Here is a 27,501-nt window from a genome sequence, read left to right as displayed (position 1 = left end):
TTAAACTATAACTGGCAATGGATTGAAATGCTCTGGTCAAAGGTAATGTTTTAGTAAAGCACAATATACAAACCACATCCTCATCCTACCCACGTCAGGAAGAATTTTAGACATAGTAGGAATGTGTTTTACAATTCTTATGCGAATCAGAAGTATTTTAGAGCATCTTTTATGTAATACCAAAATGTATAATGTTGTGTTCATTAACCTAGATAGATTAAAAGCATCTCTGAATATCTGTTCAAAACAGCACGTAGTCAAGCCGTCAACCATGTGCTTTCTCCAGTGCCAACTTGCTGTCAAACAAAAGGATCTGTTTTGGCAGGACGTCTACGTTGGAACAATGTACAGTCCGGGTTCGGGCCACCCCCTGGTCAGTGCGTGATGTTGTTCTAATCTCTGTAATCAAGACCACAGGGTGGACCAGGCAAGCGTCATCCAATGGGAGGTGCAGGAAAACAATATAAGCTTGCAGTGTTAACATATTTAACTTCTTATTTTGCCTTTGATGTGTTAGGAGAACATTTTCGTGAAGGAGCTGGGTGTTTGTTGATTAGCGATGTACAACAGCAGTTACTCTCAGGCCAACTTCGGCTTGGCTGCTAAGAAGATGCACAAGTCGAAAGGCAAGAGCTGTGGCTACTACATGAAGATTGTCTTCTTTTTCTCCTCGCTCATCCAGTCTCTGATCATTGCGAGTCTGGTGCTATTTTTGGTGTACGGACAGCCCGAGCACACGGTGGAGGAAAAGAGGCTGCAAGAGTTGGACCAAAGCGTCAGCAAACTCACGATGGAAAACTTCATTCTGCGTGGGAAGGAAAAGAACCTCACCAAAGTTCTGAACGTCACTCTCACTGCAAAGATGAGCAATGACAAAGCTCTGGCTGAATTACGCAAACTGGCGAACACCTCGACTGTGGCAATAAGGACCATGCAAACATCAGTGGTGAGATTTTGGGCAAAATTTAAATGTGTTCAGCTAATTAATTTGTTGCAAACAACATTATGTTTCAGTGGTCTAGTTGTAATTGTAAAGGTGCATTTAATTGCATGATTCTAAAAAACGTTTCATTAACTTTCCCATTAGGTTATGAAACAATAATTTTCAAAAGTTAAAATGCATCACTTCACCCGCACTGAACCATTCTTTTCTGTCTTTTTTTTTGACAGTCTCGATGTGAGATGGAAAAAAGAATGGCTGCGCCTCGCGCATGCCCTCCTACGTACTGTCCCGATCCAAATGGTGAGATGGTACTTCAGAATATTTCTTAAAGACCTGTTTACTCCAAGTGCGATAACTATAAAGTTAACAATAAAGATATACTTCTAGACCCTGCTGAAAAAACAATAGAAACCATCACAGAAACCATCACTACAAATGTGACCCTGGACCACAAAACCAATCGCATGTGTTGACTTTTTGAAATTGAGATTTACACATCATTTGAAAGCTGAATAAATGAGCTTTCCATTGATGTATGGTTAGGATAGGACAGTATTTGGATGAGATACAACGATTTGAAAATCTGAAATCTGAGGATGCAAAAAATTAAAAAAAATTAAAATCTAAATATCAGTTTTTTTGTTTTTTTTTTAGTAAAGGAAATCGTTCGTAATATTAAAGAATAGTCCACACCACAGCTAGCGATAAAGGCACAGAGAAACAATATCGTTGGAGTCACTTTCATAATGATTTTTTTTCAGCTGAAGAACGATAAAAACATTGACAGCCAATCAGATTCTGATATAAAGAACTTGAGAATTTAAAGCGGCAGAACTGTACAGGGTTGCCAGGTTTTCTCAACAAAACTAACCCAAAATTAGCCCAGTTGCATTTTGAGGTGACGTCCCACCTCAAAACACGTTCCGGGGGATAAAATACACACTTTTTTGGAGGGGTTCCCCTGGTACAGTTCGCATTCCAGGGGCTAGATATAATGTTATTGGGCTCGCTTCAACCCATGGACATAAAAAAACAACGTGGGGAAACAGTGTTGAAGTGGCCCAACTTGGCAACACTGGGTGTGTTTGCTTTGAATAAACTGACGATATCGTCCAAACGCTAATATAGTCATCTAGTTATCGTTACTGGTGTACTCAGGTCTTTACACTGAATATATACAGTAGTCAACATTTAAAGTGGATCAAAAAAAAAGTTAATCAAAGCTGTCCTGAGACAAGAATGGTTATTGTTTTGTTTTTAGGACAACTTTGATGAAAGATTTTGATCCACTTTAAATGTTGACTAGTATATATATAACTTTTACATGTTAGTTTAGTACAAAACATTGAGTTTTTGCTTATTTAACCCACTTACTGTTAGGCTAATCAATAATCAGTAAATGTAGTATTCTTCAGCTGTTTCAACCATATTGTTTCTTTGTTTTGTTTTTTTAAAGACAACAACAGACGTTTGCAAAGCATGCACCAGCAATCAGAGGAAATGCTAAAGCTGGTGAAAGCCAACTTTACTCAGACGGTGGCTATTATGAGAACTGAGCTGGACAACTCCAACAAAGAAAAGGATGGGTTTCACTTGGAAGCAATCAGACTAAGGCGAGACAAGGCTTTACTTGAGGAAGAGCTCATGTTGTACCAGCAAAAGTGCAAAGAGGATTTTGTCTCTTCTTTACGAGGAATCCCCGACGTCACCAAAGAATTCCTCAAAAGGATCGATGACCTCTTTTCAAAACACATTTCGTTCCAGCTAACGTGTGACAAACAAAAAAATCAGCTCGAAGACATTCGGGAAAACTGTAGCAGCCTTTCCAGGGAAGTTGAGAACAAGCTCCAGTCGTATCTGGATATAGTGGGGAACCAGTTCACAAAAATCAACGGGGAAAACGCCAAATATGTGATCGAGAACAAACGCCTGACAGAGGACGCTACTTGGTGCAATCAGAACCGCAGTGTCATGATTCGCGAGAATCGCAAAACTCTTGACCAACTTCAGCTCAAGAATGACCAAAACAGTGAAAAACTTCTGTTGGAGAACAGAAAACTAAAAGGAGAAAACGAATTGAATGAAAAACTTCTCTCTGTGAAAGAAAATGACATCAAAATGCTCAAAGGCACCATTGAGTTTCTCAATACTTCACTTGCCAGCTGTAAGGTGAGGTTAATATGGTCTTTAAACATATATTTATATCATTATGTTTGCATTTATGAATTTATGAATGTGTTTATAATGAATGTTAATTACTTTTTAGCCATCAATGCGAAGTAACCCATTCATGCCAAACTCCTTCGGTTTGCCAAACATGCCAAACACTGGAGGAACCGGTCTGAGTTCAACAGGACTGAGCAAACCAAACATGCCATGGCCCGCGACCGGCTCCACTGGACCAGCGTTTCCCAGTGCTAATGGTGTAGGACCCAGCACAAGATGGGGCAGCACAGGATCAGGTGTGACAGGATCATTAAACACAGCTTTAGGGGGGACAGGGAGTCTTTCAGGTGGACTGGGCAACACAGTATTAGGTGGGTCAGGATTAACTAGAACAAGTCTAGGGACAAGTGGTTTGGGAGGAGTAGGACCAGGGGTGACAGGATTTGGCAGTGCTGGATCAAGCCCTACTGGAACTGGTATAGGAACAGGGTCAATGGCAGGTGTTGGCTCATTCGGGTCTAACGTACCTGGATATGGACCAGCTCTTGGAGGAACAAGAACACCTGCTAGTGGTGAACTAAACCAAGGTAAGCCAAGCAGAAGAGGTGTTACTTTGCACTTTGTAATCTTTTTTGTGCTAATTTTCATAATGTCTAAACCTTTTTGTTTGATTTACAGCACAGATAAGTCTCCATCTGAAGGAGTTGCTTCGTTATGCAACCTCAAATTGAGGGAGTGAACAAAATCCTGGCAAAATCCCAGGCAAAAGCCTAGCCAGAGCTGTCTATAAAGGTTTGAAAATAGAAAACCTATATATACTGACCCTGCAAGTCTGTAATGTGAGTACTAATTATTAACATGCATATTAATTGCATTTTGTGGGATGAAGTTGATGATGTCTTTGTGCATTAAATTCATGTATGCTTGTATATATCTTATAAAAATATATATATATCTTGTATATATCTATCATTACAATTGTCTTTCACAGATAGTATTTTTTGTAAAGTTATTTTATTTGCTACATGGAATAAAAAGTAAATGAAAATAAGCAGAATGTTTTATTCATCTTATTCATTTTTTGTTTGTATTTTATTATTTTAAATAATCCTGAAATAGTTCATCCAGAACTTATCTTTATCTACAATACCAGTCAAACGTTTTTGAACAGTACGATTTTTAGTTTTTTAAGACATTTATTTGATCCAAAGTACAGCAAAAACATTTTGAAATATTTTTACTATTTATAATAACTGTTTTCTCTTTGAATATATTTTAAAGTGTCATTTATTTCTGTGATTTCAAAGCTGAATTTTTAGCATCATTACTCAAGTTACATGATCTTTCAGAAATCAGTCTAATATTCTGATTTGCTGCTCAAAAAAAAAATGTTTTATTATTATTATGTTAAAAAACAGCTGAGTAGAATTTTTCAGGTTTCTTTAATGAATAGAAAGTTCAGGACAACAACATTTATGTAAAATAGAAATCTTTTGTAACACTATAAAAGACTTCATCATCACTTTTGATCGATTTAAAGCATCTTTGCTAAATAAAAGTATTAATTTCTATAACTGCATGAACTCAACTGTTTTAAATATTGATAATAACAATAATAAAATGTTTCTTGAACAGCAAATCAGCATATTAGAATGATTTCTGAAGGGTCATGTGACACTGGAGTAATGATGCTGAAAATTTAGCTTCGATCACAGGAATAAATTACATTTTAAAATATATTAAAATAGAAAACAGTTATTTTAAATAATAAAAATATGTCCGATTTTTACTGTTTTTGCTGTACTTTGGATCAAATAAATGCAGGCTTGGTGAGCAGAAGAGACCTCTTGGAAGAAAAAAAAAAACACTAAAAATCTTGCTGTTCAAAAACTTTTGACTGGTAGTGCACATATAAAAAGGGGCAGATATGGCTATAATGTTAAAAAATATACCATAAACGTATATGCCTTACTCATAATTACAGTGTAGCTCTGAAGTACAAGGCCCTAAAATGTTTTTGCATTCTTTCAGCCTCTTAATAAGCCGGAAATGAATAGAACAAATGTGTTTACAGAAAAATACAATGACTCCAGGCCACAGGTGAATGACACCAGTGCAGTAAAGCGAACATACGTACAAGAAGAACCATCAATGAAATTTCAATAGGTCCACTTCACATAAGCTTAAAATAGCTCTGGCTAACCATCAGGCTATTGTCATTGTTTTGCGTCAATGGGAAGCACTATTTAAAACAGAGCCGCTCTCCAAGCAAAGCAAACCCATTTAAGTGTCATACCGAGTCATCACTCAACCAACGTGCAGGAAAATTGAAGTCAGTGAAGTGGCTGCATTAATACATTCGGATGATAAATATAGAATCGTTCTGACATATGACTAATATTAACTACGCAGCCTGTGAGTAATGTGAATGAAAAAACAAAATGAATCCTAAATGCAGAGCAAGGTACTGCCAACCTGCACCATGTGGACATAATGTAAAACACTTAAAATGATTTCCCATGTCAACAAGCATCCTGTCACCAAGAATGCCAAAAAGGTGAATCAGACAAAAGCAAAGAAACAGGGCGCCAATTAATATATAGAGGCGTCACAGAAGGAGCCTGCTACCCAGCTTAAAGGATATCCTTTGTTTGACATACTTGATTTTCCACTTAAGACACTAAGGTTCTCAAAGAGGGTAGACAGGTTTTGGTGGCCCTGACGTCTGGGACCATGACAGCAAGGTCTTTGAACTATCTTTGTAAAGACACAAACACATACACAGAAAACAATGCAATTATTGTCTGTGGATGTGGAGTGTTTAGTGCCTGTGTCTCTGAACTTTATATAAACTAGCTGATGTTATTCTCCCCATGATAGTTCTGAAAAAGCCCAGATTGAATGCTCCACCTGGGCTGTTTTATTTCTGGCATGCTCCATTGTAACAACAAGTCGTGATGAATTTTTCTTTTAGGCCTTTTAAAAATAAGCACTGCGTTCTGCATCTCGAGGTAAATATCCCTTCTCCACCCTCCTTCAGGAAACACATAGGTGCTTATTATTATTACCTCCTTCCTACCTAGGTCACAGGACTCATCACCTTTTGTCTCTAGAAGCTAACGTTCTTTGTTCCACCAAAGCGCTAATTGCATTTCCTATTTGCTTGGCCCTTCTATGCCCACCACTCTGGTAAAGACATTAAAGGCCAAAACCTTCTCTTGTTGACCTCTGCACATGGTCTCAAGGGTCTTGATTCTATATTTTTTCTGGAAGATGAAAAAAGCACATGCTATTTAAAACATGTTATTTACTTAATTAAACCGTGTGCTAAAAATATTCTCAAACTGCATGGAATTTTCCATTAACACTGTACACTACTGCCAGTTGTGTACTAATGCAATAATCAGGTGTCAAAATACATTCCAGTTGTTTTTGTGAGTATAAAAAAGCCTTTTATTCAAATAATCAACCTTTAAAATGATTAATAATAATTTGAAAGACATACAAAAGGTTAATGTAAAAAATAATACAAAATAATATTTGTTTACCATATTTTGATGACTGGTTTTGTCTAAGATTACATGCAGCATCAGTGAAGTATATCATATTAAATATTATATATTTTTTATGTTTCTATATTAATTTTATATATTGGCTTTGTGTGAGAGACTGTAAGGGACAGAAATCTCAAACATCATCCACTGTAACACACATGTTGGACACCAGGTGGTGCTATCGTAAGTACATTTCTGCATTTTAATTCATAACTGCAGGGGCTAGGCCCTTGGTGCTCAACCCTGTTCCTGGAGATCTACCTGCAGAGTTCAGCTCCAACCCTGATTAAACACAACTGAACCAACTAATTAGGATCTGAAGGAGCACTTGATAATTGTAGACAGGTGTGTTTGATCAGGGTTGGAACTAAACTCTGCAGAAACGTAGTTCTCCAGGAACAGGGTTGGGCACCCCTGGGCTAGGCTAACTCTGGATCCTTGTGTCAAACACAACAAGGCAAACCTACTTTTTTTTAAACATGAGCCAACTGGCATCATCCATATTGACTAAGTGACCTGTATATGTTTAATGCAATGTCCAAAGTTAACAAAATGTATGTATTTCTTTGTTTTGTGCATTTGTGTGATTCCAGAGTCTTTGCCTGTTGATAAAACCAGCTTATGGTAGTTAGGTGTTGAACCATGGCAGCTGGTTTGAGATGGTTAATGCTGGTACTTAGATGGTCATGAGCTGGTTTAAGCTGGTCATGTGCATATCCAGCTCAGGAAAAGCTTAAACCACCTCATGACCAACTAAGGACCAGATTCAACCAGTTCAAACCAGCTGCCATGCTTCAAAACACCTAACCTGGGGTGCGTTTCCCAAAACCATCGTTAGCCAACCACACTGTAAAAAACAATTTGTTGAGTCAACTTAAAATAATTTGTAACCTGGCTGCCTTAAAATTTTAATGCAGCCAACTTGAAATGTTAAATTATACTAAGTGACAACTTAGATATTTGAGCTGAATCAACTTAAAATTTTAAGGCAGCTGGGTTACTTAGCCATCTGTTAAGTTTAGCAAACACAAATATCTAAGTTGTTACTTAGTACAACTTAACATTTCAAGTTGACTAAACTTATTTTAGTTGACTGAATTTAAAATTTTAAGGCAGCAGGGCAACAAATTATTTTAAGCTGACTCAACAAATTGTGTTTTTTATTTTTTACAGTGTATGGTCGCAAGTCCTGTCATTACCAGCATAGTTCAATGATTCGGTGTTTCCCGAAACCTTAGTTCAAACGAACATTTGCAAACAGTGTCACAAACTTACGTGGTTGGAACTACAGCTCTCGACCTGTGGTTAGAAGCATAGTTCCTTGTTAGTAAGACATATGGGCTCATTAAATTATGCTCTTGGGCACAGTGAGCAAGCTAACATGCTGTACAATCTATATCTTTCACTCGATCTAAATATAAATGTGTTTTAATCTATGTATTTTTAAGCTTCCACCGTTTTTGAATAGTGCGCATGCGCATAAATGCCTAGGGGAACCCCGGAGTATGACGTAAGTGGGAACCCGCGATGAATCAAACATCAAATAAAGCGAAATGACAAGGAACAAAAACTAGTAAATGAGTCATCAGGTGCCATATTTAATATAGCTGCGTTTTAGAGATCTTTAATCAGTTAAATAACATAAGTTATTACTAGGTGACGTCATTAAGAGCGGACCTACATTGTTGAACTAATGTGTAGGAATGTGCGATACCTCGTATTTTATTTTGGATCAGATACCGATATTTTCAAGCCAAGTATTGTCGATATCAATACCGATGTACCTCTAAACTAAATTTTTCTTTTAAATTATTAAAATAATAAAATCAGTAATTATACTTACTTAACATTATATTTGAAAGTCATGTGTTTTAAACATTTCATAAGCGTTTTTTTTTTTTTTGGATAACTCTGTCAGAAATAAAATGTACTAAAATGTTGTATTTTAGCTCTTTACTGGGCAGTAACCTCTAAGGTGCACCTTTGTTTACCCCTAAAAGCCAGGGAGCATACTAGTACCATACAAGTACACAAGGGTAGATAAGGTACGAAGGTGTACCTTGGAGGGTACCTGATGAAAAACAATCATGGTGTTACATAAGTACTAAAATGTATAATAATAATAATAATAAAAATAATAATAATTAGTAGTAGTAGTAGTCGTATTAGTATTATTAATTATTATTATCATGGTTTTTGCTACAAATATTATGGTTGAAATAATGTTCCTGTAACCATGGTAAAAGGAAGCAAGCCATAAGAGTGTTAACCATGGTAAATTTGTTGTTACTGCAGTTTTACTACGAATACTGTGGTTACTGTTGCAAAACTGTGTTCTTTTGTGTGTGTGTGTGTGTGTGTTAAAAGCTGCCAGGCTGTTGTACAAACAGTTGTTACTAGCTAGTTTGTTTCCACAACAATGCATCGTACTATGGAGGTTAATCAGCGAGATACGTCGTTGTACGAGAAACGCAACCCAGCATATGCTGTTATTTTCAACAGGGTTATCATAATGTAAATGAACATCTATATAAATAATATAATTTTTTGACACTCTAATCCTAATTAAAAGTTTCTGTAGTAATATTTTGATCCAAATTCTACATGTAAACAATGCATTTTTAATGAAATTTTATTTATATATGTCACGAGTGCTGAATTAGAAGTTTATGACTATATGAACCAGCATTGTTGGTTCTTAATTAAGTCATTATAAATAATCATTTAGTTATGTTTAATCTTCATTACAATAAGATTACACTTGAGAACAAATGACTTCATAAAGCCTTATGTACCTAATAAAACAGAAAGTGGTAGGGGTCCCCTTCACTGATTGCTGATGGAGACTGACAATGTTATTATGAGTCAGTATTATAATTATAGGCCTACGTGCTTGTCAAGCTGAACAGCCATCCATAAATCAATTATAATTTAGTCTTTAGGTTCTATATGACAGTGACTGTTCTAAAGTCATTCCATGAAATCAGTGCCTCTCCTATTTTGAAAAGGTTTATAAGATTTGAACAAATTCGCTGTCATCTCAAGCTAAATTTAAAAATGGTAATGTTGTTATATAGCTGTCTGCAACAGGGTAACAGTTTCATAGTTCGTTTTGTAAATACTGGCTTCGTGCTTATGTCATGACACCACAGGTCACTATACAGATAATTAAATGCTAATATTTTACAGCGTTTTATTTTTCATCACGTTTTCAATAATCAGCTGTTTAGTTATCAAAAGCATAGCAGGGTTAACAATTTAAGATCTCCCCCTACTGGCAAAAGTAGCAACATATGTGATAAAGTGACATTTATGGTCCTAGATGTTGTTTCATTTATTTATTTATTTTTTTTTTATGAAATATTTTTTAAATGGAGTCATGATGGTAACCGGGCTGATGCAGAAACTGGGAACATGTTTTTGTAAAAAGATACAGTACTGTGCAAAATCTTAGGCCACTAGTATTTTCACCAGCTAAAAAATGGTTTAAAGTAAGTTATTTCTATCTTTTGCTGTAGTGTGTCAGTAAAAAATATCGGTTAACATTTCCAAACATTCTGTTTGCCATTAATTGTAATAATCTAGTGAGATTTTTGATTGCACAAGGAGTCTGACAACAGCCAGTGCTCCACACTGAGATCTGATCTCACCATCATCCAGTCTGTCTCTGGAATGACATGAAGAAACAGAAAAACTGAGACAGACTAAATCCAGAAGAACTGTGGCAACATCTCCAAGATGGTTCAAGTAACCTACCCGCAAAGCTACTTGAAAAACTATGCACAAGTGCACATAGGGCAAAAGCTGCTTTAAACGCAAAGGATGGTCACATCAGATGCTTATTTATTTTAGTTAATAGAAGTTAATTCATAAAGAAAATCTATTTATGACATTGTTTTTGACAGCATCCTCATTTTATGTGCCTAACTGCCTAAAAATTTTAACAGTACTGTAGCTTTGTAGGTGTAGGTCTCTTAAAGCATCTTGGAGATGTTGCCACAGTTCTTCTGGATTTAGTCTGTCTCCGTTTTTTTTCTGTTTCTTAAGACAGACTGGATTGAATGATGGAGAGATCACATCTCTGTTTGCACAAGGAGTCTGACAACAGCCTGTGCTCCACACAAAAATCTCACTGGTTTACTACAATTAATGGCAAAATGAATGTTTAGAAATGTAAACTGATATTTCCTACTGATACACTACAGCAAAAAAACATGTTTTAGATGATGAAAATACTACTGGCCTAAGACTTTTGCACAGTACTGTATATAGATTTTTTTTATATATATATCATTAAAATGAATGTAGTACAGAAAGGAGACACATGTGGTCAAAAAGGCATCTTCACTGAGAAAGAAGTATAAATATTAAATCTGAAATTGGTAACACTTAAGGTGTCATTTGTTATAGTTAACTAACATGAACAAACAATGCCCTGGTGAAAAAAACAGCATATGCTGGTAGGTATGTTTTGATGCTGGTTTAAGCTGCTCCTTTGCTGGTCAAGGACCAGCATAAACCAGCAAAGGGAATAACGGCGTTATAAATAAACGGCGTTACTAACGGCGTTATTTTTTCAGTAACGAGTAATCAAACGAATTACTGTTTCCTACGTTACAACGCCGTTACCATTACTGCCAATAAAATACGGCGTTACTATCATTTATTATAATATTATTATAATTTTATTTTTCAGTTCATCTGAATGGATGCGCAGCGTACCTGTATTTGACGAGCTGTAAACTCTAGTGTGAAGGCACACAACTAGCCGTCACTTTGTCTCACACACACGCAAAGAAAGATACAGAGCGACAGAGTCTTATACCATGCAGAATTGACGCGCTACGTGTAAACGATATTCTCTGTTGTATTTTCCTCTCAAAACAACGGAGCTCCTTTGGAACACTTCAGCTTTTAAGAACTGCTGGTTTCTCCGGTAGTAGGCGGAACTAATGTGCAAACAGCAATCTCACTGGCTGGCGCTCACCTATTATCGTCCCTGTTTTGATTACAGCAAATCAGTTAGAGCGAACGCAGACAACGTGATTAATATTCATGAACCCAGCAGCTTATTGAACCTTAGTGTGTTTAATATTGTTATCAATAGCAGAATTCGTGGTAGTAACAAGACGTTCATAGAAACACTAAATTACAAACAATATCACCACCAGTCCTAAGTTCAGTCAACATGACAAACATGCATTCATACATGGTTATTCTAATTATGTTAAAGTTATTTAATATATTTAATTTTTTTTTTTATTAGGTAATTAGTTACTTTTATAATGATGTAACTCTGTTACTAACTCAGTTACTATTTGTGAGAAGTAACTAGTAACTATAACTAATTACTTTTCAAAGTAACATTCCCAACACTGCCCACAACAACATTAAAATAGTGTAGATTAGTGTACAATGTTTTATATTTATTTTATAGTTACATTAAATTATTATTATTTTTTTAAAGTAACGCAATAGTTACTTTGCCTGGTAATTAGTTACTTTTATAATGATGTAACTCAGTTACTATTTGTGAGAAGTAACTAGTAACTATAACTAATTACTTTTTTAAAGGTACGTGCCCAACACTGCCTACCAGCATATGCTGGTTTTTTCACCAGGGTGAACAATACATTTATTACACTATTTATTAATCAGTTAATGTTGATAAAATTAATCGAGTCGTTTACAACTTATGCATTAGTAAATGCTTAAATTAACATTAACTAAGATTAATATATGCTGTAGAACTATTGTTCACTCTTAGTTTATGTTACGAATACATTTAATTTTGTTGATGTGTTGGGAAAAATGGCTATAATAACACAGTAAAAGAGTCCGCTTTCTGTTATTGTTTACATAAATTCATAAGGGACACAAAATATCCCATTCCATGGCGTGATGGCGTAAAGAAGTGATTAATATTGGCTGAAATACAGCTAAGAACAAAACAACCTCAGTAATTATATGTTTGGTCTCACCTGTACTGTATTTCCACCTCTTTGTGAGCTAGAGCTTTGCGCATTCATTCTGATTGGCTCGTTTCAGTACATCTATGAATTATGCACCTCACGTTGCGTAATTTTCCAGTCAAGATGAGACAGATGGCGCATAGAACTTACTGACAACAACTTACAGACAAACAAAACAGAGAAATACAGCGAAATATTAAAGCTACGCGGCCAAACGTAGTATATGGAATGCTTGGAAGCTTAAAACAGCTCTTCTGAAATGATGAGGAAATCCGCTGAGTGTTGACAGCGCCATGGATGATCGATGCCAGCATGTGATTGACGATTTATTCAGCAGTCAATGGACTCTCTGCACCTGTTTGCATCAGGAAAAGGCTCTCGCCGCTGGGGAAGCCTTGCTGGACCTGGCCGTGCAGTTTCAGCACCAGTGCCGACGACGGCATCAGCACAGCTGACGTATTCGTGAAGCAGAGCAAACTAAGCGAAGATCTGACGCGATGTCCTCGGCGGTATTAGGTGAGTGACACTCAGACACCCGTCATGCAGACGTTTGCGTGCTGTTATACAGCTGTCGTAGGTGAGTTCCAACCAAAAATATGCGTGTTTATATATGGCTGTGCATTTTCTTCAGTGTATGACAAGATTGATAGCTATTAGAGGCAGAATACAATACTAAAGGTTGCTATCTGAAGGTCTAATATTTGTCTAGTAAACCGTATTTGCCTGTTTCTTATCGTCTGTTGACATTGTAAGTGTTAAGTTGTATAGGCGCTTCACCTGTATGTGGTGGACACATAAGCACCTATATTACACAAAACATTTCTTACCTATTAAATGAAAATATCTGTAATTGTGCTTATTCAGATTATTACCATTGTGTCATTCAATAATTCCGTTTATTTCCTGAGGCCGAACATCCCTTGATGTTCATTATGTTTGAATGCAGTCACTCAGCCATAATTGTGTAACTTAAGACCACTAGAGCTGCTCAGCAGCTGAAATGCATATTCATAATGTCACACTGTTTAATGCAATTCTACAATATTTGCCATAAATGGCACTGAACACTTGCGATTAGCTACCTCTTTTTAGCTAATTCTTATATGTGAAAGCTCTTGCAATCATGTAATATCAGACTCACACCTTTGGATGTGTTTTTTAATCTTCAATAAACTCAGGCATGCAGTTCAATTTTGTACAGGCTGGCAAAGTGTATAATGTTACAACCTCACTTCTCATTTTCTAAACACTTCATGTAACTGTTTTCTAACAGTGTGCCACAGTGGTTAAAAAATTGATAACATCTGTAACACCATGACTCTGTTTCCTCAAAAAAATGCTAAGAATAGGCACTTCCACATGAGGAAAGCTGTGTTTATTGTATTGTTATGCTAAATAAAAAAGCATCTTGACTGAATCTGGCACATTAGCAATAGCCTTCTTATCCTATTGAAGCAGGACTTTCCACAACAACGTATACAGCGGCAATATTGCCAACAGCCTCTCTTTAACCATATTTCTGGGCATAATGCTGAGCTTAAAGAATTTGGGTAAGTGTAAAAAGAGGCTTGTTTTCTGTGGATGTGGACAACGACTCTGTTGAAATGTCTGTTTGGTTTGACCTTAATAGGATGACAGCTCAAATGGAAAGCTGTGATGTGGTTTGTGGTTTGTGATGTATGTGCAGACGTTTTGGTGGACATATATAGGAACTATACAAAAAAGTCACTCAGGCACTTAATGATGCAATTAATTACATTTTTGGGTTTCTTTTGTAAACACACACTCACATACAACACGGAACTAAGTAAGCTGTTTTCTGTGAATATGTGAGAATTCCAATGCATTAGCTGCTGTAGGGAAAAAATGAAAGTAATTACAAAGAATAACAAAAATGAAAATAATATGGTAAGAAAAAAAAACATTATGCAATATCAAGCACCAAAAAGAGTTGTTTTGTACAGCTTGTAAAACCAGGAAATAGATGACACACACATTAAATAAAAATTGACCCCAAAAATAAATAAATTAATTGCATCATTAAGGACCTGATTGACTTTATTGGTATAGTTAATGTATATACAGTTGAGGTCAAAAGTTTACATACACCTTGCAGAATCTGCAAAATGTTAATTATTTTGCTAAAATAATAGGGATCATACAAAATGCATGCTATTTTTTATTTAGTACTGACCTGAATAAGATATTTCACATAAAAGATGTTTACATATAGTCCACAAGAGAAAATAATAGTTGCATTTATAAAAATGACCCTGTTCAAAAGTTTACATACACTTGATTCTTAATACTGTGTTGTTACCTGAAAAATTCTTCAGGTCCCACAAATTCTTTGGTTTTTCAGCATTTTTGTGTATTTGAACCCTTTTCAACAATGGCTGTCTGATTCTGAGATCCATCTTTTCACACTAAGGACAACTGAGGGACTCATATGCAACGATTACAGGAGCATTACGATGCATTAAGAGCCAGGGGTGTACATTTGTCTTATTTTGCCAAATGATCATATATTTTTTTCATTTAGTACTGCCCTTCAGAAGTTACAGAGGGTACTTACATATTCCCCAGAATACAAAATAAGTTAAATTTACTCTGATCTTCTCTTAATGCATTCGTTTTCCTTCTGGAGCATCAGTGAGTGTTTGAACCTTCTGTAATAGTTGCATATGAGTCCCTCATTTGTCCTCAGAGTGAAAAGATCATACAGTCGTTGTTGAAAAGGGTTCAAATACACAAAAATGCTGAAAAACCAAAGAATTTGTGGGTCCTGAAGGATTTTTCTGAAGAACAGCAGACAGTTTAACTGTTCAGGACAAACAAGGGACTCATGAACAACTATCACTAAACAAAAAAAAAAAAAAAAAAAAAAAAAAAAAAAAAACAGCTGTGGATCATTTAGGTAACAACACAGTATTAAGAATCAAGTGTATGTAAACTTTTGAACAGCATCATGTTTTAAAAATTTGACTATTGTTTTCTCTTGTGGACATATATGTAAACGTCTTTTATGTGAAATATCTAATTCAGGTCAGTACTAAATAAAAAATAACATGCATTTTGTATGATCCCTCTTATTTTGGTAAAATAATTAACATTTTGCAGATTGTGCAAGGTGTATGTAAACTTATGACTTCAACTGTATGACCACTAAAACATCTCTACATGCATCACAAACATTATGATTACTATAACATTACAAAAATAACTTCTTTCTTTGTTTTTCTTATGCAAACAGAGAAATTGCTCAGAGGTCGTCTCTTTCATGCCAGACAGTACCTCATGAAGCATAAATCCACGATCACAATGCCACCCACTGAAAACTGTGATGTTCTTATGACATTTCCAGGTGCGGAGGTTACGTCTTTCAGTTTTGCTTGTTTGCACTAATATAGTTATTGAATAATGTAGATGTATTGTATATTCTCAGCTTCACATCACAAATGTTACATATGCTACCTTACAGTTAAAATGCTATTGTGCATTTTGTACATAAAACGTCTATTTTACAATATATTTAATAAAGTGTGATAAAAGAATGTGAATTTAAATTTTAGCATGTTATTGTCTTTTCCACAGACAACACAGATGACCATACACTGTTATGGTTACTGAACCAAATCCGGCTGGGAATTCCACAAATCAGAATCCAGATCCGGCAGCATAAATACACGCACACCTATGCATTCTTCATTACCTCAAACTTTGAGAAGTAAGACAGTAGATACCCTACTTCTAGATACTCTAGAAGTATCTCATCACAGTTATTGTATGGTATTTTTCCATATAAAATGTCTGAAACGTTTGACAGATGGTCACTGGGTCCTAAATAAATACAGCATTAGAATCACTGTTGTTCTTTGTGTAAAGCTTGTTGCGTGGAGCCGAACAGATGGGGATGCAAAAGGCAGTGAAGCCACGCTACGGAGGCGGCACTCGCAGGTTTTCATGTGAGGAGGATGACATCTATGAAAACATCGAGAGTGAGCTGTGTTTCTTCACATCACAGGTCTGCCTTTCAATCTCTCATTACATGTCTTTCAATCATTAAATGCCTAATATCACAAAGGTTTTCAAACACAATCTCATGGCAATTCATAGCTATTTTACTATTTAATAGGGTATAGATCATCACAAATGGGCGGGATTTCTCCTTAAAATGACGTCATCGTAGGGAGAAATCTGGAATCGCGTGTTCATAGAGACTGTGTATGATTTATTGGGATAAAAAAAAAATGGGTGGATTTTTACCGTTATAAAAAAAAATTAGAACACCTTATAAAACTGATTTTTGCATAATAGGTATGTTTCTGTACAAGCACAAATAACAGGTTGGTTTTTCTGTGTTATTACTTTAGGAGCGTCAGAGTATTATCAAATATTGGTTGGATAATCTGCGGGCGAAGCATGGCGAGGCCCTTCATAATATTCACTTCTTGGAGGGGCAACCAATCAGTACATATTTGAACATTTCTTTTCTTCTGACATGTTCTGTTTTTAGTTTAAGATGTTCTTTTCCCCAAATCTAATCTAAAGGATATGTGTCCTTGGCAGTACCAGAGCTTAAGGCCAGGGGTGTGATTCTTCAGTTGTTTCCTCTTCATGAGCAGAGAATCCTGAATCAGCTGATGACTTCCTGGGTTCAGGCAGTTTGTGAGAGACAACCTCTAGGTGAGAAATCCTGTGTTTTTGCCAACGTGCACAGAAGCCAACAACGTTATATTTATGATATGGCTGGTGCTTTTCAATGGTTGTGTAAAGAGATTCCAGGCCAGACTCTTCCTTTAGCAAACAATCTCATGTGTACCTACCTGCTTTCTTCAGTACAGACCGATTTGCTCTGAGCAAATATGAAGTGCTAGAGTATGAATTCTGAATGCAAACCACGAGTCGCTACATGTCTTGTTATGTGTAATGAGATCTCTAAGAAGCAACCCCTCTTATAAGGAAAATGTGATTAATCTTGGAACTATGATGTTAGTTGAGGCATGTCTCACTATATTCAGACATTTTGCATTTGTGCCAAACTAACATGTTTTTGGAAACAATAAAAACCAACAGGGCCTTTTATCTTGGGATAACAAAATAGGTAGCCCTGTTTTACCCTTATTATTAACCAAATGTAGCAGATTTTATTCATGTTGTTATATTGTAAAAATGTCTTACTCTACCAGTCAAAAGTTTTTTTTAAGGTTTTAATGTTTTTTAAAGAAGTCTCTTCTGCTCACCAAGCCTGCATTTAATTGATCCAAAGCACAGTAAAAACAGTAAAATTCTGAAATATTTTCACTATTTAAAATATTTTTTTTAGTATCATTACTGCAGTCACATGATCCTTTGAAAATCATTATAATATGCTGATTTGCTGTTCAAGAAACATTTTTGATTATCACTATTATCAATATTTGAAACAGTTTAGTACATTTTTTAGGATTCTTTGATGAATTTATAATGTTACAAAAGATTTCTATTTCAGATAAATGCTTGTTTTTCCGAATTTTCTATTCATCAAAGAAACTTCAAAAAAGTCTACTTTTTGAGCAGCAAATCAGAATATTAGAATGATTTCTGAAGAATCATGTGACTGGAGTAATGATGCTAAAAAGTCAGCTTTGAAATCACAGGAATACATTTTAAAATATATTCAAATAGAAAACTGTTATATTTTAAATAGTAAAAATATTTCAAAATTGTACTGTTTTTGCTGTACTTTGGATCAAATTAATGTACTGTAGTGTAGTGTATTTCAAATGCAGATTAATCCTGATTGTTTTGTTGTCCCGTTCCTGACAGATGACGTGTGTGATTATTTTGGTGTGAAGATTGGCATGTACTTTGCCTGGTTGGGCTTTTACACCAACTCTATGCTGTATCCAGCAGTGATTGGCTTTCTGCTCTGGATCTTCGCTGAGTCTGATCAGGCAGGTTGTTTTCCTTGATATCACAATCCTATAGCTGTGGAATGGAAGTATAAAAAGTATAAAAGGTTTTCTTTTTAACAAATTTAGTTAGATAGTTAGTATTGTTTTTAACACCAACCTTTTTGCAGACAAGTCAGGATATCTGCTGTGTAGTGTTTGCCATTTTCAATGTGGTGTGGGCAACACTGTTCCTGGAGAGATGGAAGCGACGGGAAGCAGAACTGGCATATAAGTGGGGAACGCTGGACACCCCAGCAGAGTCACTAGAGGAGCCCCGTCCACAGTTTCGGGTATGCTGAGACAACCTTGTATTATTAGACACAAAATGTATGATAACAGCAGGTGAAGGTCATTGATGGTCACCTCAATATTTATATATAAATCATTCTAATATGCTGATTTGGTGGTCAAGCATTAATTGGATATAGAAATAATTATAAATGTCTAATTTACTATCAAGTTTCTAAAGTTGACATACTTTCGTTAAAATTACTTAATGGTCGTGTAAAACAACACCTTTTTGCCTTGTCAAAAAAAGCTCTGTCCACAGTGACCCGTTTCAGTGCGTGTCTCTTTAAATGATAATGAACTACTGCTCACCCTACCTCCCCCCCTTCCGTTTTTTGTGTATTCTGTGACGCGTTACCATCAAAAACAAAACTAATCCACTGCGTCCTTAGTGGCTCTGATGTCGGGAGAAAATGAAGACTCTTATGTTTACTTTTACATCCAACTACAAAACACCTGCATTGCTTACAAGACATTGTTTTAGCTACAGCTGCAAGTGTGCAGAAAATGGCGGAAAGTGTACAACTGGCTGAGGGTGTAAATATGCAAATACAAAACAGTCCATCAGCAGTTGTGGGCGGGGCTTGAGCAATATGACATCATACTGCGCAGAAGATCAAAACGGCTTGATAATTTAGACGTTTACACGTTTAAACAAAAGTGAATGGATTTTTATCATTGTAGGATGTCATTCTAAGACACAATTATATGCAAACGCCATGTAAAAGTTAATTTTGCATCCAGTGTTCTCTTTAAAAAAATATTACTGACCCCAAAATTCTGAACAGCAGTAATTAGTTTTTACTTCCCACCAGTGTTTACATCAACAACTGGCCTGAACTGTCATTTTTGCTACATGTATTTCAGGGAATTAAGCGGCACAGTCCGGTGACAGGTTGTGAAGAGTTTTTCTACCCACCCTGGAAGAGGAGAATGTTTCGCTGGTTTGTCAGCTTTCCCATCTGCATCCTCTGTCTCTGCTTCGTCTGCTTGGCCATGTTTATCTGCTTGGAGCTTCAAGTAAGGATACTCTGTAACATTTGTCACAAAACTTGTTACAACAGGTTATTTAACGTCAAATAAACTCTAGAATGAAGTTTCAAATATATCTGTTTTCCTATTCAACTGAACATTGTTTCCGGAAATTCAGAATTCATGACTAATATCTCTTACAGGAATTTGTCATGGAAACAAAGGAGTTGCCAAGCATTTGCAGATTTATTCCAAAAATTCTTCTGGCTATAACTGTTACTGTATGTGATGAAGTGTACAAGAAAATAGCTCTCTGGCTCAATGATATGGGTAAGACTAAAATCTGCTTATAACATTTACAACATGACGTGTATATTTGGATTTTCTTTACACAGTATGTGTTACTGAATTTAGCCAAATTGGGACATAAGTTGGATCATTAAAGGATTACTTCACTTCCAGAATAAAAATTTCCTGATAATTTACTCAATGCCAAGTCATCCAAGATGTTCATGTCTTTCTGTCTTCAGTCACAAAGAAATTGGGTTTTTTGAGGAAAACATTTTAGGATTTTTGTCCATATAGTTGAAGGTTCAAATTGCAGTTTCATAAGGGTCTTATCTAGTGAAACAATTGTTCATTTTCTGAAAAAACAAAAAAACAAAAACAAAAAGTACATCCTTTCCACAAATGCTCACCTAGCACTGGCTCTGCGATGCATGTCTGCGACTTCACGCTAGGGCTGCACGATACATCGCATGCGATATTAAATGCGTATCTTGTCAGTAAAGCCGATTTTGTGATCAGTAGTAAATCTCCATGTGTGCTTTCAGATAGAGCAGCGTGAACTACACAGAGCCATTGTTCACTGACAAGCTCAATGATATCATCTGCGTGTTTTTGTTGCGCAGCTTGTCAGTGAACTACAGCTGTAGTTCTGTGTAGTTAACGCTGCTCTATCTGAAAGCACATGCGTGATGGAGATTTACTACTGATTACAGAACCAGCTTTACTGACAAGATGCGCATTTGATATCACATGCGATTTATCATGCAATCCTATTTCCTGCATTACGTAACCACATTGGAAATGTATTAGAAAGTATGTACTTTTTTTTTGTTTGGCCAGTAGTTTCACTAGATAAGACCCTTATTCATCGGCTGGGATCGTGTAGATCCCTATGAAGCTGCATTGAAACAGCAATTTGGACCTTCAACGTGCTGATTCCCATTGAAGTCCACTATATGGAGAAAATTCTTTTTCCTCAAAAACCTTACTTTTTTTCCACTGAAGAAAGAAAGACATTAACATCTTGGATGACATGGGGAAGAGAAAGAGAAGTGAACTAATCTGAACTAATTTAAATTAGCATGAAACTTGAATTTCAGATTATTGTTTTTTCCTCACTGATACCTGTTTGTTCATTTTTTTAATTTTAACAGAAAATTACAGACTTCAAAGCACTTATGACAATAATCTCATCCTCAAGACTGTTTTTGTAAGTTTAAGGCTTTATTTCATGTATTTATACATACCAGATGTTATACAGTTTATTATTGTAAAAACAGTGTATTTGATGAATTTGTGAAGTATTGTGTGTATCTGTAATGGTTAAATATCATGTTTTGCATTTTAAAGTTTCAGTTCATAAATTCTTACCTCAGCCTTTTCTACATTGGATTTTATCTCAAAGACATGGAGCGGTTAAAAGAGGTAATACACACACGACACAGTAATGTTAAAGGAGTAGTTCACTTCCAGAAGAAAAATTTACAGATAACGTACTCACCCCCTTGTCATCATCTAGGATGTTCATGTCTTTCTTTCTTCAGTTGTAAATGTTGAGGAAAACATTTCAGGATTTCTCTCCATATAGTGGACTTCTATGGTGCCCCGAGTTTGAACTTCCAAAATGCAGTTTAAATGCAGCTTCAAGGGATCTAAATTTTTTTTTTTTTTAGAAAATAACCGATTGTTTCGCTAGATAAGATCCATCTTCCTCAGCTGGGATCATTTAGAGCCCTTTGAAGCTGCATTTAAACTACATTTTGGAAGTTCAAACTCATGGGCACCATAGAAGTCCATTATATGGAGAGACATCCTGAACTTCTTTACGATTGAAGAAAGAAAGATCTTGGATGACAAGGGGTGAGTACGTTATCTGTAAATTTTTGTTCTGGAAGTGAACTACTTTTTAAAAAAGTCGTGAAACATTCTGCACCCCAGACAAAAAAATGACTCTCTTTAATTTACAGATGCTGGCCACGTTGCTGATTTTCCGTCAATTTCTACAAAATATCAAAGAAGTGTTACAGCCGTATCTCTACGAGCACCATAAATTGGGTGCGCTAAGGACATTATGGGACTTGATTCAAACCATGCTCCTGAACTATAGTCATTTGATAGTGCGAAGGATACGACTGACTTGCCAAGCCAGTCTGAATGTGAATAAAAGTGGCACACCTCCAGAGCAATCAGAGAAGAGAGAAAGAAGGAGTTTAATTGCCAGCTACAGAGTTCCCAAAACAGAGGAAGGAGATGATGATAATGGACTAAAGCAAAGGAAGGTCAGCTTCACCGAGAAAGTGGAATACAAAGACAAGGTTGTGGAAGCGCCAACACAAACCAGCTTACAGGATGATGGCAGTCCTACCCTTGTGGAGGAAGGAATGGATCCATCCTTAATATTTGATATACGTGATGATGACGACGATGATGGAAGAGACATGGATGATCCTGTGAGAAGAAAGACCAAATCTGCTGGGGAAAACGTCTTGAAAATGTCTTGGATGGATCCTCCAGAGGAGACTGAATCTACAGTTTTGACCCAACCGGAGATTGAATGTTGCATGCTAACTTATGAGGTCTGTGCTCCCTCCATGCTACATTTTGTACCCAATGGCCGGTTTTACAAACTGTATCAAAAACAAGATCTTATTTTATTTTGACTTGCAGGATACTCTTCAAGACTACCAGGAGATGTTCATACAGTTTGGCTACGTCGTGCTCTTCTCCTCTGCATTTCCTCTGGCAGCCATGTGTGCCCTCATAAACAACATTGTAGAAATCCGAAGCGATGCCTTAAAACTTTGCACAGGCCTCCAGAGACCCTTTGGGCAAAGGGTTGAAAACATTGGACAATGGCAGGTCAGGAGATCCATTCAGACTAATTGCTTAATAAATAATTCATAGCGGATAGTATTTCTTGTTTGCTGAGCTTGTTTTTGTTTGTTCGCTTTTGTTTCAAATTTGAACAGACCGCAATGGAGGCAATGGGTCTAATCGCAATAATTGTGAACTGTTACCTTATTGGCCAATGTGGACAGCTGCAACGGCTCTTTCCCTGGTTGAGCCCAGAGACAGCCATCATCTCTGTTGTAGTGCTAGAGGTAAGAGAGAAGGAATATCTTTGAATAGCAAAAAAAAATACAAAAAAAGTTGTCTATTCCAGTACATTTTAAAATGTTATGTAAATGTAAATGTGATGCAAAGGTGAATTTTCAGCATCATTACTCCAGTCATCAGTGTCACATGACCCTTCACAAATCATTCTAATATGCTGATTTGCTGCTCAAGAAGCATTTTTTCTTAAAAACAGTTGTGCTGCTTTTTGTTAAAACATGATGTTTCTCTCAGGAATAGAAAGTTCAAAACAACAGGATTTGAAGTAGAAATCTTTTGTAACACTGTAAATTTGTCTTTGATCAATTCTTGCTGTATAAAAGTATTACTTTCTTTTAATTTCCAGTGTACAGTTGAGGTCAAAAGTTTACATACACCCTGCAGAATCTGCAGAAAGTATTTTACCAAAAAAAGAGGGATCATACAAAATGTTTTTTTCTTTTAGCACTGCCCTACAGAGGCTACAATACTTACATGTTTCCCAAAAGACAAAATAAGTTAAATTTACCCTAATCTTCAAATTCCAAAAGTTTTCACCCCCCCCCTAATGCATTGTTTTTCCTTCTGGAGCATCAGTGAGTGTTTGAACCTTCTATAATGGTTGCATATGAGTCCCTCAGTTGTCCTCAGTGTTAAACGATGTATCTCAGAATCATACAGTCAGTGTTGGAATGGGTTCAAATACAAAAAATGCTGAAAAACTAAAGAATTTTGTATGATCCCTCTTATTTTGGTAAAATAATTAACATTTTGCAGATTCTTCAAGGTATAAGTAAACTTTTTACCTTGACTGTATATATGTTGTGTATAACAAATCTAAAGCTTGACTAAATTATAAATAAAGTGTAGTAAATTTAATGTAACCCTTTCTCATATGGTTTTCAGCACTTTGCCATTCTGCTCAAATATATAATTCATGTTGCAATTCCTGATATTCCAAACTGGGTGGCAGATGAGATGGCCAAACTTGAATACCAGCGGAGAGAAGCTCTCAAGGTAGTACAGCACAGCATAGACTAACAATTTCCAAAGTATTGTAATGTATAGATATTAAAGAGATAGTTAACCAAAAAATGACAATTGTGTCATTAATTACTCACCCTCATGTCGTTCCAAACATGTATAACCTAACGTTCATCTTCAGAACACAAATTAATTGCGTCGAAGATTGACACGGAAGAGAAATGATTGAATAAAGTCATTATTTTTGTTTTCTTTGTGCACAAAAAGTATTCTCATAGCTTCATAAAATTAGGGTTGAACCACTGATGTCACATGGACTATTTTAACTATGTCATTACTACCTTTCTGGGCCTTGAATGTGTTAGTTGTGTTGCTGTCTATGCAAGGTCAGAAACCTCTTAGATTTAATCAAACAATATCTTAATTTGTGTTCTGAAGATGGGGTCTTACGGGTTTGGGATGATGTGAAAGTGAGCAATTAATGACAGAATTTTCATTTTTGAGGGAACTATCCCTTTAATATTTCATGTCATATAAGAAGTGTGTATATAATCATGTTAAGAAGAAAAGAAATCTTGGTTTGTTGAGATAACAGAGTGTGTTATTGTCTGTTTGTGCATCAGAAACATGAACGCCTCGCTCAGCAGCACCAGCAGCAACAACGGAGGAAGTCTGAAGAAGAAGAGGAGCATCAAAAATTGGCAGAGGAACTGGCACGACAAGAGAGTGAGCAAGACAAGTCCGATCTGAGTGGAGGTGAAGACCATCACCACGAAAAAAGCCCAGGCGCCAAGTTCAGCTCCGGAGGAGATAAACTCAAGAGACCCAGCTCCCTTTTAGGCAACAATAATGTAATGAAACTTAAACAGATAATCCCACTTCAGGGTAAATTCACCTCTACCACTTCTCCCACAAGTGGTGAGGCCAAACTTCCAGGTTTTCTGAAGTTCCTCAAATCCCAAGAGGTAAAAAAGGAACCCGCTGCAGCAGTCGCACAAGCAGCCACACATGGGAGTCACGAGAAATCACAGTCTCCCAGCAAGTCCTTCAATCCAGGCAAGCTCTTCAACTTTGGGAAAGAAAATCCATGTACTGGTGCTGCTTCTGAACAGCAAGCGAAACCAGAAGATGCCTCAAGGGCCGCTAATGCACAACACACAAATAATGACCAAAATCCTTCAACAGAAGAGCTTCCATCCGAGGTTGAAAAGAGCGAAAGCTCTGACTTTGGTAATCCTACTAAAAGACAGTGAATGAAATGGTGATAATACTCAGTTAATATAAATAGCACTGATTGTAATGCTTAACATTTGCTTAAGTGTGATAAAGCAACCATGTAGTGAGTGGAACTGCATGTCAAAAATCATTTTAATACAATATATTAATCTGAGGTCTCCACATAGGTTACTCACTGAAGTCGGCATGCTTATCACCTGCATGATAAAATCAGCTTAGGCATGGGCAAGCAAGAAAAGACATTTGAATGAGCACTGTAAATGTATAGATTTTCTATTTTTCTATGCATTATTATTTTTCTTATATGAAACAGTAAATATGACAATCTTAAAATAATGTATTGTCCTTGCCAATTTAAAACTTACAATGAGTGTGAACCCATAATGCAATAAAATGGAATTACTGTGAAGAGATTTTAAAAATGGTATATCAGACACAATATACACCAAGTTAATTCACAGCCCTTTTTTGTTACTTTTATACTATCATAATGCAAATTAAATGCATACAATTGCTTATAAAAATGAACTATAATACTTAAAATAAAATGTGATACAACACATCATGACAAATGTAGTTTTTATTTTTTTATTTTTACATGTTTAATCTAGTCAGGATGATCAGAACAGAATCTGATCATGAGAAATGTAGTTTTTTTGTTTTCTAATCACTTATACTTCCCGTCCCAACTGATTACTTGCATGTATTCTATTGCTACTTTAAAAATCAAACCTTAAATGTTCTGATCTTCGTGTAACACTGCATACAGCAGAACCTTTCATATGAATACACTCAATTGCAAGTATGAAGAAGTCCATCAAATTGAATTTTAAAAAATAACATCCAGTGGCGCCACTGTGCATTAACTGCTTTAATTTGACTATTTTAAACAGATACCCAAAAGCTCTACTGCACAGCTGACATTCACTTCAAAGGTCTATCAAAGCAACTGTCCAGTCAGAGTCTCAATGCGTGAGGGATTTTCGTCCTTTGAGCATTCGGCGCAGGATTACTTCGATCCCACCTGGAGTGCTAATTCTTTTGATCCACCCATGGGTCCTCTTTCGTTTGATGTTCTTCGGCTGATATTCTGTCCCACGTTTGACTGTGCGGACTTGTTGATGGTGCCAGAGCGGCTGCTGGAAAACACAAGCTCCCTCTGCTTTGGTGTTCAGGGTTCCTTGCAGGACAGGTTTCTGTGCAGTTCCTGTCTTTGAAAAAAACAAGGAACTGGTTGAGCGTAGTTGACCGCAGCTGAATATGGATGAGTGAGGGCCATTACTCCTGAAAGTGAATAAGAACATAGTTTAAAATATTTACAAATGCATGAATGAAGTCTTCCTCAGAACTCATTTGCAGATGTATATTGCAGACAGTATACAAGTGAATTCATACAATGGTCTGACTTGCATGACTAATGTAAAATTATAAGTAATTTGAATGAAAGAGACTTTATTGAATTTATTGCATTACATTTTATTACTGCATAAATGTACTGTAACAATATCCTTACACCCTCGTAATATTGTTCACTGTGTTTTTGAGTAGTCTATAATTAGCTATGACTTTGCATTATATTCTAATTAGATTACCATACCAGTAATATTTCATTGGGTTATTGCAAAGCTATTAGTGATGTGAGGTTAACGCTACCGCTGCTTGTTGAATTTTCAATCAAAGAAACGTCCGGCAAACAAATTTATTTAAACTTTTTTAGTGAAATGTGTGGTTTTACATACCGACACAAACTCTGTGTTCCCGAAAAGCGTAAAAATGTTCGTAACGTGTTCATTTCGGCTTCAGCTTCCTTCCATCAATATCACACCAAAGTCATCACATGTCTTGCTTCTCTTCCTCTGCTGGACGACTAGCTCGAGTTTTCAGCACTCACTACTGCCCCCTTGAAGTCAAACTCAGAATAGCATATGCGCAGCACAGACTTTTATTTGCTTAATTTTACTACAAAAATAAAGACTGTTGGAAATATTCCATGCATGGACGCTTTATAGAAATGCGATGCACTGAACCCCTGAGAAAACAGACAAACTTGGTCGGGAGTGACCTGTCGA

At 36.3% G+C, this 27,501-nt stretch overlaps 3 protein-coding genes across 4 annotated transcripts; 2 read left to right on the top strand and 1 right to left on the bottom strand.

The window, feature by feature from the left end:
- Positions 1-482: 482 nt before the first annotated feature.
- On the top strand, positions 483-4,160 carry plvapa (plasmalemma vesicle associated protein a). The gene is made up of 5 exons (XM_051094902.1): positions 483-946; positions 1,171-1,243; positions 2,400-3,112; positions 3,210-3,696; positions 3,788-4,160. The coding sequence occupies exons 1-5, from the start codon at positions 560-562 to the stop codon at positions 3,838-3,840; spliced, it is 1,713 nt and encodes a 570-aa protein (XP_050950859.1). The 5' UTR covers positions 483-559; the 3' UTR covers positions 3,841-4,160.
- Positions 4,161-12,372: 8,212 nt separating this feature from the next.
- ano8a (anoctamin 8a) lies at positions 12,373-25,968 on the top strand. Of its 2 annotated transcripts, none has more exons than XM_051131072.1 (17): positions 12,373-13,151; positions 15,889-15,999; positions 16,230-16,362; positions 16,521-16,659; positions 17,009-17,105; positions 17,205-17,321; positions 18,444-18,571; positions 18,700-18,861; positions 19,727-19,879; positions 20,035-20,161; positions 21,274-21,329; positions 21,470-21,544; positions 22,087-22,695; positions 22,787-22,978; positions 23,089-23,220; positions 24,119-24,229; positions 24,820-25,968. In XM_051131072.1, the coding sequence occupies exons 1-17, from the start codon at positions 13,133-13,135 to the stop codon at positions 25,447-25,449; spliced, it is 2,991 nt and encodes a 996-aa protein (XP_050987029.1). In that variant the 5' UTR covers positions 12,373-13,132; the 3' UTR covers positions 25,450-25,968. The 2 variants fall into 2 exon arrangements, with proteins under 2 accessions (XP_050987029.1, XP_050987020.1); XM_051131063.1 differs by lacking the exon at positions 12,373-13,151 and adding an exon at positions 13,168-13,212.
- Positions 25,969-25,998: 30 nt separating this feature from the next.
- On the bottom strand, positions 25,999-27,377 carry mrpl34 (mitochondrial ribosomal protein L34). Its single transcript, XM_051131097.1, has 2 exons — positions 27,172-27,377; positions 25,999-26,716 (listed from the first exon to the last, which is right to left on the bottom strand). The coding sequence occupies exons 1-2, from the start codon at positions 27,222-27,224 to the stop codon at positions 26,398-26,400; spliced, it is 372 nt and encodes a 123-aa protein (XP_050987054.1). The 5' UTR covers positions 27,225-27,377; the 3' UTR covers positions 25,999-26,397.
- Between the last annotated feature and the right edge of the window lie 124 nt (positions 27,378-27,501).

Source organism: Labeo rohita, chromosome 2 (assembly GCF_022985175.1).
Source record: "Labeo rohita strain BAU-BD-2019 chromosome 2, IGBB_LRoh.1.0, whole genome shotgun sequence".
NCBI lineage: Eukaryota > Metazoa > Chordata > Actinopteri > Cypriniformes > Cyprinidae > Labeo > Labeo rohita.
The sequence above is the reverse complement of the archived record's forward strand: the minus strand, read 5'-3'. Positions and strand labels throughout refer to the sequence as shown.

What these genes read in the sequence shown, in the direction of transcription:
- plvapa (XM_051094902.1), top strand. Translation starts at nt 560, where the DNA reads ATGTACAACAGCAGTTACTCTCAGGCCAACTTCGGCTTGGCTGCTAAG. An exon ending in CTTCACTTGCCAGCTGTAAG is followed by an intron (nt 3,113 to 3,209) that starts GTGAGGTTAATA and finishes ATTACTTTTTAG; the next exon opens with CCATCAATGCGAAGTAACCC. An exon ending in TAGTGGTGAACTAAACCAAG is followed by an intron (nt 3,697 to 3,787) that starts GTAAGCCAAGCA and finishes TTTGATTTACAG; the next exon opens with CACAGATAAGTCTCCATCTG.
- ano8a (XM_051131063.1), top strand. Translation starts at nt 13,176, where the DNA reads ATGCAGACGTTTGCGTGCTGTTATACAGCTGTCGTAG. An exon ending in TGTTCTTATGACATTTCCAG is followed by an intron (nt 16,000 to 16,229) that starts GTGCGGAGGTTA and finishes TCTTTTCCACAG; the next exon opens with ACAACACAGATGACCATACA. An exon ending in GTTGCATGCTAACTTATGAG is followed by an intron (nt 22,696 to 22,786) that starts GTCTGTGCTCCC and finishes TTTGACTTGCAG; the next exon opens with GATACTCTTCAAGACTACCA.
- mrpl34 (XM_051131097.1), bottom strand. Translation starts at nt 27,224, where the DNA reads ATGAACACGTTACGAACATTTTTACGCTTTTCGGGAACACAGAGTTTG. An exon ending in GGAACACAGAGTTTGTGTCG is followed by an intron (nt 26,717 to 27,171) that starts GTATGTAAAACC and finishes ATTCACTTTCAG; the next exon opens with GAGTAATGGCCCTCACTCAT.